Below are 15,668 nucleotides of genomic sequence, written 5' to 3' on the forward strand. Positions count from 1 at the left end.
CAGACTGCCCTCCCACCAGTTATTTCAGCTTTAAATGTTGGGCCAGACATAACACATGCCAGCTATCAAGGCTTAGAAGATGAATGTAAAGTAACCCTTTTCAAGACCCAGCATCACATAACGGCCTTTTTTGTTTTATTTGTGTATGTGCCTGTTGCTATTGCTATATGAAAAAGATTAAATTGACAATTTGTTTTTTGTCTTCACAGCACAATATAGCCATCGTTCATGTGCCTGGCAAGAGGCCTTTTGGACAAAGTCTTGTTTATATCTACATTAATGGACATCAGAAGGTTTCTACACCCCTGAAGTTTCCCTCCATGAGTGAAGTATGTACAGTTATGGCTTATCAAGTAGAAATAAACATGCTCATAATCTTAGAGTGAGGCTATAGAAAAAGCAGTTACCCGCCTGTGCTTTGGCGGTTCCTCAGGGGTTTGGTGGCTAGTATATAATTCAAAAGTAAAGCAGATAATTCTCTTTTTTGTGGTCATAAATTAAACATTATCATCCTATTGAAACAGAAAAAGAAAAGAAAAATGAAAAAGTATTTACATATTTGTATTGGGATCTTCTAGGCAGGTTTTATGGGTCATGTGTTATTGTTGCTTACGAATTCAAAGATTTCAACTTACATGTTCAACATGCTTTGGGTTTTGTAGAGAAAGGTTTCAGAGCTGGAATGTGGCGATTTGCCTCCTGAATCAAATTGAAGGCGTGAAAAAACATGTCGGGATTAGGCTGGACATAACGAAGTTTAATTAACCGAATGTAATCTTTCAAATGGTGATGTAATGATTTGAATGACTGCATTATTCAAATGAAGACAATATACAAGACAACAACTGGAATAAATTGAGGCTAAGAACTATACCAATTGCTTTCTTCTTGAGTGAATTGTTTATTCTTTTGAAAGATTTTGGTGACTGTGACAATTTTTTTTCTTTGTACAAGCGCAGAATGCAATAAGGTCTAGTTCGCTCATTTCTTTGTTTCCCTCTACAGTCTGAGGGTAATAGACCTTTGTCCTGCTGCTTCTGCACTCAGAATCATCCTACAGGAGTAACGCCGGAATCGGCTAAAGACTGTGCTCTTTGTTATTTCAGAAAAAGCAGTTAGTAGAGGGAGAGCAGTATGGCTCTCATTTTATATGGTGAGCCGTCATAATAGAATAACTCAGTGACACATTTTTCCTGCATAAGCTTCTGTATCCTGGCAAACCAAGTATTTACTTAGAGAAATAGCATCCATGCATTGCATCTGTCTATATTGATCTATACCGCTCAAATAGGTTCTTATGAAAATATGTGTCATGAGTTAATCCTTTAATCTGGAAACCTTATTTTATGCTGAAAACCCTACTTGGAATAGTTATTACTTATGTATTATGTCTGGGCAAACCCTAGAGGTCTGTCTTACACCTTGAATAGGGGTCTAAAAGCTGACTTTAGTCAAGGGGAAAGTGCATATGTTAACAGTGCACAAATATGATGGGTGACTGCATTTCAGAGATTGGCACACTTTGTCACCATAGAGCTGACCTTAATTGTATATGTATATAATGTGTGGATTTTTATTCATATATCCCTGTTGGGTAATGCTGGACCTGTGCTGTTGATATGGACATTGGTTTTATGGATGCAGTTGACATACAAAGAACGCCACATGGAACAGCCATTGTTAGTTGACATCTATCTGGGCCAGTCTGCACCAAACTTTAAAAAAAAAAAAAGATTGAGCCAATTTTAGATTACTGGTTAAAATATATGAAAACAAATGATTTACAACTATTGTTCGTTCTTAAGTGTGCTGTCCATTGATACCTACTTGGAGGACATTTGGAAACCAATAGCTCAGCAAACTTAAACAGCAGATCATGTTCTCCATAAATGGGACATTTTATACAGTAGTTTTTATTTGATCAGCCCTACATTCATTTATAAATCACATAAACATAAGACCAATTTCAATAATGGGTACATTGACAACCTTTAGAAATTCACTGAAATACTCTCATCCACAGCATGCAAAGTCCAATCATGTCACAAATGAAGCACACTGATGTGCAATGTTTGTGTTTAATTACAGCATGCAACAGTTGTAGCAGTAATCTTAATAGTGATATCAAGTTTATTTTATATACCCTTTCATGCCGACTTGCTTCCCCTTCCAAACACTGTAATTATAGGTGTTTTAATGATAGTCATTTATCAATCTCTTGAGGATGAAACACTCAGTCTGCTCTGTTCGGATTCCACCCAGTGATTACAGGTTGCACACAGATCTGTTCAGTGAGCAAGCCCTTTAACTACCTTACGAGCTGTTAGTTAATAAGTGCATTACAAATGTATGTGATGCAGCAAACCAATACTTTTGCAGAAAAAAACTGAACTCCTCAAAATCACTTCAAAATTAAAATCACATCACTTTTGGATTTAGCTTAATGTGTTTGCTGCAAGTGAAACCGTCTTCAAAATGAGTCTTAATAGATCAGGTTTAAGTTTTCAAATAAAGTTAATCATACAACCCTCTGATCAGGCTACCCAAAATGATTGAAGGAATGAGATGACATAAACGGAGGAAAAAAAGGCATGCAAGGAAATTAGAGGAATGGTGGAAGAGCTGAAGGAAGGTAGATAGACAAGCTGTAGGGAGAATGGAAAGATGACAAAATGAAGTAATAAAGGTAGGCATATGGTAGACGATTAGATGAAAGGAAGGAAGAAAATGAAGAGAAAAAAGTGACAAAGGAGAAAGATCTTATATGAATGGAACAAACTCACGTGATAGTGAAGAACAAAATGAGTTGAAAAGATGGATATGAAAAGGATTAACGGGAAAAGAAAACACAGGTGGAATGATTGAGATGCAGTAGATAGGAAAAAGGAAGGCAATGGAAGGGAAGAAGAGAGGAAGAAAAGGAAATTCTGATCCACTTTTGATCTTGCAGTAGCGAAAGCATTTATTGGCTGCAAAGAAATTACCAGCAGAAACCAGTTTCATAGTGCTGTACAGATACATCACCAGAACAAAACAATATAAAACATAAGAGTAGATACTTCTAATTAGACATACTAATTGGGATAATTAGCAAAAATCTAAAGAAACATAACCTATTTTCAAGAATTAACCATAATTATGGTACCTATTCAGCAAATAATGAATGCTGTAAAATGATTTTTAAAATTTGTAGTGAAGAACGGTTCTGAATATCAATAGGAAGAGCCTTCAAGAGGTGTAACCCTAAAACCTTTAAAGATTTGCCATGCTCTCTCAAATTTGCTTACTGATAGCATTTCAGAAGTGCTTGAATGAAGCACTCGAATTGCGACATAACATCCAGCCAAGTTTGGCAAAGAGTCAGGAGGAACACCATTTAGAATTTTCCACATGTGGATCATTGCCTGTGCATGGATATGATGTTCCATTGGGAGCCAGCCCAGATTAAGACCGTCTTGGGTGCCCTTTTCATATTTCCTAATCCAGAAAACAACACATGTGGCCCTATTATGAACTGCTTGGAACTTGTCCAAAGATTTTGTATTGATGCCAAAACAGTGAAACATACAAAAATGGACCTCAGGCCGAGCCACTGCTTTTATTAGCAAACCAAGATGGTGTTCACCAAGCTGGTCGCTACATCTACTGATATTATATAGGTTGTAATGCGTGGTGGAGCAGGAACCGCGTCATGGCTTGCGGTAGGCCGGCGCTGGGGCTAGCTCCACCCGAACCTGTCCACTCTGACCTGACCACTGGGGAGCTGCCGGGCTGATCGGCCTTTGCTCTGCTCGGAATGTCCCGAAGGGGGACATACCCTTGACACGGTCCCAAGGCGGGTGTAAGCGAATTGCTTGAAACAGCTGAGGCTGGCCAAGCCGTCCAACCCTAGATGGACCAAGTGCACCACATCGATCCCATGGAGTGCTCGGAAGAGCGCCCCCAGCAGGCCAGTCTCCGATGGGGCACTGCAGGGGGCACGGCCCCCGGCCGGCCCGGGGAGGTGCAGTGGTTTCGCCACAGAGCCCGGCTCTGGCAGGGAGAACCCGGCGGATGCGCAGATAGGTCCCTCTCCCCCCTGTCTATAGTAATCCGGAGGAAGGTGACTAAGCTTTCTTGTAATGTGTGTGCCGGAGCGACAGAGGGGGACCTCTCGGCAAAAGGGTCCGGGCTCCTTATAGACCCAACTGGAGACGAATTTCAAATTGACGCCCATCGGGACTTCCAGAGCAGCCCAGCCATCTGGTCCTTGCAGTCGTTCCTATAGCCGACGACCAGATGGCCGGGCTCGGAGAGCGGCCATCTGGTAGGGCGATGAATTCCAATGGGCCTGGAAGGGAAGGGCCTTTGGCCTCCCCTCCTGGCAAAGGACCAAGGGCCAGCAGGCACCCAAGGGCATGGGCCAGCACCAACAGGGCCTCCTCGAGATCCGGCCAGGCTGCCTTAGAGCTTCTCCTGCCACATTAGAGCTTCTCCTTCCACATTAGAGCTTTTGCCTCTGGGGAGGGACGGGGACCCTGCCGGGGTGCCCCCAGGACCGCTGCCGGGCTTTGGGCGACAGTCGACCCAAACGTGAGACAGGCGCCCCAAGGTCAGGGGGGCCAGCAGCCCCACTCAGCCCCGCTGGAACTTTAGCAAGGCCCCTTTAGAATTGTTTCCCTCCGGGGAGGGATGGGGACCCCGCCAGGCGTGGGGACCTTTTTAGGACCACGGCACCCAAGGCCGGGTTGCACCAGCCCCAGCCACCTCCCTGGAGCTCTGGCCGGTTTTCCGTAGAGCTCCCCCCTCCACAATAGAGCTTCTCCTGCTGGGGAAGGACGGGGAACCCGCCAGGGTGCCCCGGGACCGCCGCGGGGCCAGGGGACGGTCGACGGGCGCCCAAGGCCGGGTTTGCAGCAGCCTGGAGCTCTGGCTGCCTTAGAGCTTCCCCCTTCCACATTAGACTTCTCCCTCCGGGGATGGGTGGGGCCTCCCGTCGGGGCTCCCCAGGGCCGGGTGGCAGCAGCCCAGCCTTGGGCACCTGCCTGGATCTCTATCCTGGGCCGCCTTAGAGCTCCCCCCTCCACATTAGAGCTTCTCCCTCTGGGGAGGGATGTGGACCCCGCCAGGCTCCCCAGGGCCTGCTGCGGGCTGGGGGATGGTCAACAAGCGCCCAAGGCTGGGGTTGCAGCAGCCTGGAGCTCTGGCCTGGGCTGCCTTAGAGCTTCCCTCGCCACATTAGAGCTTCTCCCTCCGGGGAGGGACAGGGACCCTGCCGGGTCTCCACGGGACCGCCGCCGGGATGGTCGACGCGGCACCCAAGGCCTGGGTTGCAGCAGCCTGGAGCTCTGGCCCCGGGCCACCTTAGAGGGATGGGGACCCCCACCGGGGCTCCCTGGCACCGCCGCCGGGCTTGGGCGGTTAACCCACTCGCGAGGCAGGCACGGAAGGCCAGGGGCCAGCCCCTCCAGCCGCCCCCCCAGGGCCAGCCCCTCCAGCCGCCCCCCGGGGCCAGCCCCTCCAGCCGCCCCCCGGGGCCAGCCCCTCCAGCTACCCCCGGGGCTTTAGCGCTGCCCCTTTAGAGCCTTTCCCCTGTGGGGAGCTATGGGGACCCCGCTGGGGCTCCCCGCCACCACCACTGGGCCCAGGGACCTTCGAGACCGGCGCCCAAGGCCAGGGGGGCAGCAGCCCTGGCCACCCTGGAGCTCTTGCCGGGCCCTCTTAGAGCTTCACCCTCCACATTAGAGTCTTGCTCTCTGGGACTAACCCACAAATGCAGAGGAACTCTGGTCTGGCCACTACGAGTGCCCCTTGACACACGCACCCCGTTTTGGACTTGACCGCACATGGGAGGCACTGGACCGAGGACCGGGAGCAACCCACGAACGCCATGGAACTCAAGGCCAGATGCTATGAGCGGCTATAGGAAGGGGCCCCGCTCAGGGCGCCACCTTGACACATGCACCCCGTTTTGGACTTGACCGGTAGTAGCCCAGGAACGCCATGAAACCGAGGCCAGTAACAGCGCAACGGCCGCCCCGGAGGCCGCAGGGTGGCACTTGCATGCCGACTATTAAGCCCCCACAAAGTGGGGGCTTATGGAACCCGACCAGAGACAAATGTAGGAGCCAGCCGCCCTGGCCGCGATGCAGGCCATCTGGTCTGCCGGCCGCAGCGCAGACCATCTGGTCCTACTCCTCTGGCCAGGCGGCCCGCCGTCTGCGCCTGCCCCAACCCCACCGTTCGGGGGCATGGGCTTAAGTTTCCACCCCCGTGCTCCGGGATGCGGGGTTTAAGCCGCTGCCTCTCTTCCCCGCCCAGCCCGGGGGCTTAAGGCACCAACCTCATTCGGGCCCGGGAGACACTTCCACGCCGGCTAATAAGCCCCCACGCAGTGGCGGGCTTAAGGAACCGACCGGAGGAGACAAGTACAAGTGCCAGACGGCATAGGTGGGCACGTGAGAATCTAAGCAGATACAAGCAACAGAAAGATGATTACTAGAAGGTAATGTTTGTCTTCTGAGGCTTGTGGATCTGCTTAGAATCACATGCTTTGCAGAGTCTGGCGTGCAGTACCTGATGAATGTGGTGTGGGATTTGAAGGAACAGTAACAAACAAATGCTGTAGTACTGCATTCGGCCCAGGTTGTTAAATGCACACAGACACTGTATTGAATGTGAGACAAAAACGTATTTGAAGAACTCTCACGTGCGATACCTAGACTTAGAGATGTATCCTGGCTCTGCTTCATTTTAATTTGTATTTAGCTGATTTAGGGGAAAGCGTTGCAGTGCACTTCTTTTGTTCATCCAAAAATATATGGCAAGTCCCTGCATTGGCAGATGTTTGCAGGTGACATTGTTGTTTTTGACTGTTCACGGGTAGGCCTACAACATTAGTTGGTAGCTTTTGAGACATGCATGAGGGCCAATCAGCTTGTTCTAAACTGCCAAAAGGTGTTGAAATTTACTACGAGCAGGCGAAATGTCTTTCATAGTTGGTGGATTACAGGCCACAAGCTGGAGGTCGCCAAAGAAATAAAATATCTAGGAATTAGAATATTTTCTTGCCCAAATAAAATAGCATTAATTGACTATGTTAAGGAGAAGGTGCAGTTGCTTCTTCCACAAATTGGCATTTTAATTCTCGATTTAGTCATTGTTTGATATTATCCATCTTAAAATGCTATGATGGAAAAATGATTCCCTCAATCATTTGTGCTGGAAATGTAACATCCGTTATGTGGGTGCTTTGGAAGAGGCTTCGCTGAGTTTTTTGCCAAAAATTGTGGGCCCAAAAAACTCATTGAAAAATATGGGGGGAGGGGACTTAGGGGGGATATATGGGATACGGGGAGTGTGGGGACTAGGGATTAGATAATGGGGAAGGGGGCTTGGGGGGCTGATGACTTTATTTTTGGCCGAAAGCTTTCAGCAAAGAACTCTGAAAAAGAAAAAACTGGCGATGTAAGAACATATAACCCTCTCTGTATGATATTTTTAAACCAAGGAATGAGGCATTTGAAAGTCATTGTTTTAAAGTCTGTAAAGAGCAATTGAGCCAAAGAGATTTTGATAGGTATGTTTAATGTTTTCATTCGTGATCGATTTAGGAAATAATTAATTTTGGAGCCCTATTTTTAGTTAACATACATTTGGCACACAAAGTCCACTATAGACTTCATGCATCCTCAGGACAGAAAATTAACCATGCGAGGACCTCGACTTGAGAAGGATCATGGGTCCTGTATACGTAACAGTATGGATAGTATTACAGGAATGCCCCGTTGACATCCTGTTTCCAAAATCAAAACATAAATATTTTAATACCCCACACCAACCACTGGATGTCTGCCTAGGCTTGTCTTAGAAATCAATAATACCCATTAGCAAGTGTCAACTGATGGTCATTTTTGCCTCTTTGCTGTAATGGTTAAAAAATGTAGGTCACATTTAATATTACTTTAACTAACATAAAAAATGTTAATGTTAGTTGCATAATAGAAAATGTGTGCAGAATCACAAATACAGGTTGTGATACATGGTACTTTCACAAAGCCAGTGCTTAAAAACCAAATTAGAGTTCAGCGCAGTCATGTCTACAGATATGATTTTCTTTAGCTATTATGCGTGGTTCTTTGCACTTATTTTGGGCATGTGTCCTGTTTTTGCAGACATTTACGTCGTGTTGTATTGGATCTGCTGGTCAGAGGACAACTACCCCACCACCGTCTCAGATTCCTGATCCACCGTTTTCATCCCCCAGCAATCCCAGCCGGTCATCATTTGGTGGAATTCTTTCCTCACCCAATTGGGGTGGAATGGTTGCAAAATCTGGTGCAGTCTCCAAATGTATTTCAGCAGGAACTCAGGACAGCGAGTGGGGTTCCCCCACATCTCTGGAGGGCCAGCTTGGATCAGTTATCATTTTCCATGATGCATTGCAAGGCTCACAAGTGAAAGCACTATATTTGGCAGGTAAGCAACGTGATTGTTGGCCTTGGTGTATCATGCCGGTTATACTTGTACATGTTCAATTCATAGTCTGTTTTAGTAAATATGGACTCACTATAAAATGTTGGGCATTCCTTTCAGCTGGATCCCTAACAGTGCAGAATCAAAATGGTTTCTTCACTGTTCCTCCTACATGTAATCATTTATTTCTCAACCCCATTAACGGGGAGCCAGTACAGGGATCACATATTTTGGGGAATAGGATCTCTTTTTCATAAATGCATATTGATCCTGCATTTGATAACTCAACAAATACTTTTTTGCTGTCCTAGGTGTGAACAATTGCCAAACTTGTTCTCTATACAATCTCACTCCTGGCCAGGCCACCACTGTGATCTGGCTCCTGGGTGGTGCCCACAGCGATCTTACTCCTGGCTAGCGCCTGTTGTGCTTCTGGCCCTGGATGAGTTTTGCTCACAGGTGGTTTAACACTGGATTTATCACTGGCGTGTTGCTCCTGGGAATCGCCCAACTAAATTTGTGCTCCCATTTGATTTCTCCTGTGTTTTGACACTTGGGGAATTCTTTCTATTTACTGAATCCCATTGACAACCCATTTAATGATCAATCTGTGCTTGGGGATGGATTCATATAAGAATAGTATTAGGGTTCATGATACTAGTGAAAGCATGCAAGGATTTAAATTCACCATGCTTATGCACACTATATCAGCGTGATCGGAATCTCTGTTTTTGGCAGTCAACATCTCTTGTAACATAGTAACGTATTACCTACATACCAGCTGCTTTATTAATCAGACTCACTCATACAATATATTGCATGCATTCACAGTATACAGGTGGACAGAATCTCACTCCATCCCTTCTATGGTTATCTCTAATGTCTTTTCATGGCTCTGCTACACTAGGAATCCAGGCTGAACAGTCCCTGAATTTGTATTCCAGGATATGGTTGGCGTCCGTAATAGCACGCCCAAACAAATTGGTCTCTATGCTGCATGGATCAGCTTGAGCACATCTCAAACTCATCACACATATATCCACCACGTCTACTATTATGAGATTGTCACTCAGAAACTTTCTTCATGAAAAACTCTCACTCGTGTCAACACAAAATGACTTGCACACTTAATTCCTCATTCTATTTTCGATGATCTATCTGTTGGATCAGCTTGCATCCACAAACCTGGCAACATCCCACTCACACTCTTCACATCTTGCCCCTTAACTTTCACTGTTTGTCTAATCTTGTACCCACTTTCCCCTCTTACTTTTTTCCCCATTTTTCCTTTTCATCCACTGACTGTGGTCTGGGTACCCTTGGTGGGGGCACACACCAACACCCGGACAAATGTAAACCCTTATGGTGGCCATTTTGTGCAGTGATAAAATTGCTCTCTGACATAACATACCATACAGAAACTGCAGACAGGATGGGACTGGTTATACAATTAAAACAACCTGCATTTACTTGGATCAAATGAAGACATGTTTGTGTTGTTGAATCTTACTTCTCAGAGTACATATAATAGTTGGTATTAGATAACTGCCAGATCTTCACACATGTTTTTCTCAGATTTGCACCATTTTCTTTAGCAGCTGCTTTCCATACGTTTTTTTTAGGTTTTGAGATATTGTACAAGAGGTAAGCCACAAAACGGCATAGACTGAGCTCACTTATTTCTGGGATGTTCAACTCAAATATAATAATTATGATTAATTGGAAAGATTGGTGGCTAGGGCTGGTAGAACAGCTATAGATGCCAGTAAACTCCTGGGTCCTCAAACCTAGACAATGTAAAGTGTTTTCTTATTGGGTGATAATTTGAGCACTCCTAGTGCTTGTTGGAATTCCCTGAGATCTGTGAACTGTATGTTTTGTCTGGTATAGTTCAAGTATCACAATTAAAGCAAACTGTCCCATTAAGCACTGTAGTCCAGTTATAGAAAATATGTGTGTGTTCAGAAGAATGACATTGAAAATGCATTCGCTTGCACAGTCATTGGTTAAAGTTGGATTAGAAATTAGGTGCATTTCCTAGTTCTTTTTTGTTTGCACCTCTTTATCCTAAAAATACCAAAGCCTCACTGAAGCATGACACACTGCAAAAATTCAACAATTAATGAATTTAGAATGCTACCTCTGGGTGTCACGTACGTAACATATAACAGACACGCATATTAGGCAGGGTATTCATTTGTAGGTTGCACCTGACAGCAAGACGGCCATTTTTTAAGGTGTAGGACGTTCTGAAAACGACATGTTGCTCACCGTACTGACTACTGCACTCATACACTTTGTGCCATACTCGTGGTATGTTGTCAGGGATGGGACCAGAACATGCCGTGTGGCAGCATTTAGATTAAAAGAGAAAAATCTGTGGGGTGTATGTGCGTCCACTGGAACCCTCTCATCCCACCTGAAGCCTTTCATGTTCATGCCCCCAACCCTTCAAGTCACTGTTAATGACTAACAGCTTATTAGCAGTGAAGGCTGGTGGGACAGACTTATGGAGGAAAGGGGACTATGAACTAGGAGTATAGTAGTCACTGCTAGTGAGTAACTTGAAGTTATTCCTAAATCGTATCCCTTTTTCACCTAAACCTAGAGGGTGGATGAAATCCTTTAGTGTTCAAAGTGGGGACCCAAGACTGCTAGGCCGGAAAAAGCATCAGATCTACAGCTGATGCCGATGGCATACTGCTTGCAAAAAGCATGCAGAGTAACCCATGTCGCCACCTTGCAGAGGTCCTTGAGAGGAACATGTCTTTAGAAAGACATTGGAGCAGATTTAGAGTGAACCTTGTGGGCAATAATGCCTTTAAGAGGAGGAGGAACATTCCTGAACTTGTGACGCTCGAAGGTGCAGGACAGCTGCCATCGGGTGATAACCTTAACAACAATCCTGCTGGGGGAGGGACCCCTGTAGGTGACGAAAAGGTGTTCCGTAGACCTGAAATATTTTGTTTGCTTTAAGTAAACTTAAGCACTCTTGCCAAATTACGTGTATGTTCACCCTCCAAGGAATGGTCTACAAAGCACTGGGATAGAGTTTGCCCAATTTTGTTGGAAAGAGCAGTGCATAGAGTCAACCAGTCTCTCTGGAAATGTTGGTTACGCTCTGGGGCACAAAAAGCTTGGAGCTCACCAATCCTCTCACTGAAGTGACAGCCACAAGAAATGTGGCCTTCCAAGAGACTAAGCCAATATCAGCTCAGGTAATTGGCTCACATGACTTATTGGGAGTCTGAGCTAGAGAATGGAATGGATCCTAAGGTGGTCTCTGACCACTGGGTTGGATGGTGTCATCACTAATAAGGCAGGCAACAATTGCCAACAGGTAACTGTGGTAGGATTCTAGAGCGATCCAAGAGTTTGCCAAATGAGACCTATATGAGAGGATGTTAATTGCTAGGAAGATGGCCTTGAGCTTGAGGATAAGTATCGCAAATCACTCTCTTCCAGAGTCCATAAGTTGTATGTTATCAGGTGATCCCTTGTAGCCCTTCAATGGGGTGGGGGGGGAGTACTTGACCTTGAGGCAATTGAAAAAAGGGAACTCCTACCAACAGATTTGAGTTCTCTTTAAAACACTGAATGTCACTCTTGATCTGGGCAGTAATGGAAACCTTGACCTGCTGAGCCTGATCTGATGTTCCTGGGACCAGGACACATGTAGTGTAGTTGCATCTCCCTCATTTTGCAACCTGGATCGGGGAACCACCAAGATGCAGAAAGCCATCAGGCCAGGAAATCCCTGGAAAAGAAGGGCTGGGCTTCAGGAGCTTGAGGGAAACTGATTGCACAAACGTTGAATATTATGAACACTTTCTTGAATGAAAAGCTCTGCTTAGTGTCCCAGAAGAGACCAAATAAGGAAAAGGATGGAGATGTGTACCGGAAAGACGCCTTGTGATTTGCTGGCAGGTACAGAATGAAGACCAAATTAATGGTGATCCGCAAAGAGAGATCTTTCTCAGGTCTCTGCTCTCACCAACCAGTCCAAGTAGGGTAAGGTATGGATATCCCACTGATGGAGGGCTACAGTGACTGTAGCCATCAACTTTGCGAATACTCTGGGGGCAGAGTTCAACCCGAAGGGAGGGTGAGCCCTGATTCGGTAAGACTGGTTGGTGGTTGCAAATTGCAAGGACTTGTCGCGACTAGCCAAAATGAGGACATGTAGGTTAGCGTCCTGAAGGTCCAGGATACAAAGCCGTTCTGAGATCAGCCAGAATCTGTGCTTGGGTAAGCCTTATGAATCTTACATCTGGCAATTAAAAATTGGAGAGGGGAGGTCTGGTGGTCCTCAATTTCCCTTTGTCTTTCTTTTTAACTGCTAAGAAGCACAAAGAAGCCCTCTGAGTTGGATTTCTCAATCTCGCTGAAAAGTTCCAATGGATGTTGCTGTGGGAGTCGGGTCGGTGGGGGCTGGGAAGGGCAAGACAATGGCCTTTGTAGGCCTTGGAGAGAATCTAAGGGTCCTGTGTCACCAGCTACTAAGATGCTAGCTGAAAGGTAACAAGATCCCCAACTGGGTCCACTGGAGTCTGTGGTAATAGGCCTGTGACAAACCTTGTGCCTATCTTCCATAGGAGATGATGTGGCTTCAATGAAGCCCATGGTCATCTATATCTTTCTTTGTGGGGCTGAAGATGCATACTTTTGATCTTTCTTTCATGCTTTAGCCTGAAAGTCCCAGTAGCCTTCTGATCCATGATTTGTGTCCTGGAAATTGTAGCTGAAGAAGCTGGTTTTGATGATCGCTTGGTATTGTCTGATAAGGATTTTGCAATGATGGTATTGGCCTTCACATTAGATAGGACATCATCCATTGTGGGGTGGAAAAGGGCCTCCTCATCAATGGTAAGTGCCAGTGACCTTTTCCTGGGCCTTGTGTTTCAGTTTATTGGCCCTCCGTTAGGCTACCCTGACCCCTCATTTGGCATGCATCCCTACCTCTACCTCTAGTGGCCATACCAACATGCCCTGCCTCCTATTCAAGGATATCATGTGCAAAAGTGCTGGGCTCAGCCAGTCCTGCTAAGAATGAATCCTTTCTGTCAGCATAAATCAGTAGCACAGCCTCTTATTTCCCTCCATAACTTAAGGTTGCACCTGCCCCATATGGCATATCTGTATGGCATAAGTGAAGAGAACTGTTTGTGCACACCAAGGTGTCAACAGGTTTATTCAGACTGGTGGGGCAAAAGTGGATGATGCAGAGGGTGGGGAGGGCCTGTAGTAAAGCATCTGATACCTCCACAGAGTGTGCCAGGGTGTGGGAGGCAAGACAACAGCCTGAATTTGGCCTTCAGTGTTCAGTTTGTCTGAGTTACTGAGTTTTTTAGAGTGACTGGTAGTCTCCCATAATTTCTCCTCTTCGTTTTAAGACATCCGGTTGTAGAACTATGTCCATCATGTCCAGCCTATCCCTCAACACCTCAGCCAGCACCACCTATTCTTCCGCAGGAGCCGTGGGAAGTGGCAAGCTTAATCTGTGATCTGGAGTTGCCTCTTCTGAAAAGCTCTGACTGAGGAAGGCAAGTCCTTCCTGTCCTCCCCATCACCCAATTCTCTGGCCTGTTAGGGTTTTGTTTCTTTCATCAAGGTAAAGTTGGTTTGGGCAGAGGCTGAGGAACCACAGCATCCACAAAAACCACTGGAATGGTGGAGCCGTAGGAAGCCACAGACCCCAATGGAGCTGTGGGAACACCTGGGACGAGCAATGTTGGATTCTTAAGTGTGAATGGTTCCTCCGTGGTAGCAGGAGGCACTGGTGCACTTGAAGACGGGGGTGGGGCTTCTCTCAATTTAGTTATAGGAAAAGGAAAATTAACTTCATGGTTGGGGAAGTCTAAAAAAGGTGGGACTTTGCCAGGAGGGATTCACCCATTAAAGAACCTCTTATGATAGTAGAGGGTATAAGGCCAGTAGGCAAGGCCTGTGTGCAAGAGAGGCCCGGCCTATAGATTGGCACATTAAGGTCCAGTAACTCTAACATCCTGAGGCTCTAAGGAGGGAAGAGCGGATTCCTCATAGGAATGGATCATTCTGTGCAAGCCTGGACAAGTCTTTAAGTAAAAGCGCTTCAGCATCCTTATCTGGGTCAGAGCAATCTCCCAAACAGAAAAGAGCCCACAGATCTTCTTCTGAAGGACACAGAACTGAGTCCAGGTTGTGAGGATTAGGAGCCCTGCTCTGACTCTCTGGGCTTAGATTTCCTTTTAGGCTTTCTTTGCTCTACTATGCCATGACCAAATCTGATGTGCAAATGTGAGGGTTCGTAAAGGCGCAGGAACTACCTTCTGCCGGTACATGGCACAGTGCGTGTGGCAGGAAAGAGTCAGGCTGAGGAAAAACCGACCTATGCACATGTCTTTTTTGAGGAACAAGCCTTGGTGAGAAAAGGCTCCTGAGCTGGGCCCTCCAGTCCATACCCCGTAACAGTATTTGGCCCAAGTTATTTTCTGCGGTCAGAAAAGGAGGGGACACCTCATACCAACCCTCTCCAGACAAGGAGAAAATGTATTCGGCTACGTGCACAAAACAGGTGTGAGCTTCAGCTTTAAACTCCTGGTCAGGAACTGTATTTTAGAAAATGCTGACAGTGCAAGACAGATAGTAAATACATCTTCAGTAGTTAGACATGCCATACAGTGGGGACTGTTCTTATGGCTCATTGGGGGTTGATAGTACTGGAAGGCTCTGCCTCTCCCTCCTGGGAGAGAATAGTTTCTTGTGGGGAAGGGGCTGAAAACAGTTTTCCAGCTGCTTAAACACAACCGTACGGTTTAATTGATTGACTACTTAAAGTACCCAGCAGTGGGACCACTCTTGCATCAATATACCGTTTTTAAAGCGCTTCTTGGTCCAACACTTTCAATTTTTCAATAGAAAATACAAACACATTGTTGGGTAACAGAGCTGAAGTCGGCATTTAACTTCCAAGGGACCTCAGAATGTCTGAAATACTTAGGGATCTATTTTATATTCAGATATGACCAGTCATATCAGAGTAATATTCCTGGGATTTTGTCATTGCTTGGGGAGGATCTGCTAAGATGGAACACAGCAGAAATTTCCTGGATAGGGAGGATGGCATGGGTCAAGATGACCTTGCTGCCGAGGTTGTTGTATGTTCTTCTACAAGCATTGCCAGTGTTGATTCTGAGGAAAATATGATAGGATCTACAGGATCTTCAAAAACAGGT

At 46.0% G+C, this 15,668-nt stretch overlaps 1 protein-coding gene across 3 annotated transcripts in view; it reads left to right on the plus strand.

Moving 5' to 3' along the window:
- NBEAL1 (neurobeachin like 1) overlaps positions 1–15,668 on the plus strand; it is a 2,018,929-nt gene that overhangs the window by 550,611 nt on the left and 1,452,650 nt on the right. For all 3 annotated transcript variants that reach the window (XM_069615520.1, XM_069615521.1, XM_069615522.1), the window contains 2 exons: positions 210–329; positions 8,154–8,457. In XM_069615520.1, coding sequence (XP_069471621.1) covers positions 210–329; positions 8,154–8,457 — 424 coding nt within the window. The remainder of the gene's footprint in view (positions 1–209; positions 330–8,153; positions 8,458–15,668) is intronic.

Source organism: Ambystoma mexicanum, chromosome 9 (genome assembly GCF_040938575.1).
Source record: "Ambystoma mexicanum isolate Mex_15411 chromosome 9, UKY_AmexF1_1, whole genome shotgun sequence".
Lineage (NCBI taxonomy): Eukaryota > Metazoa > Chordata > Amphibia > Caudata > Ambystomatidae > Ambystoma > Ambystoma mexicanum.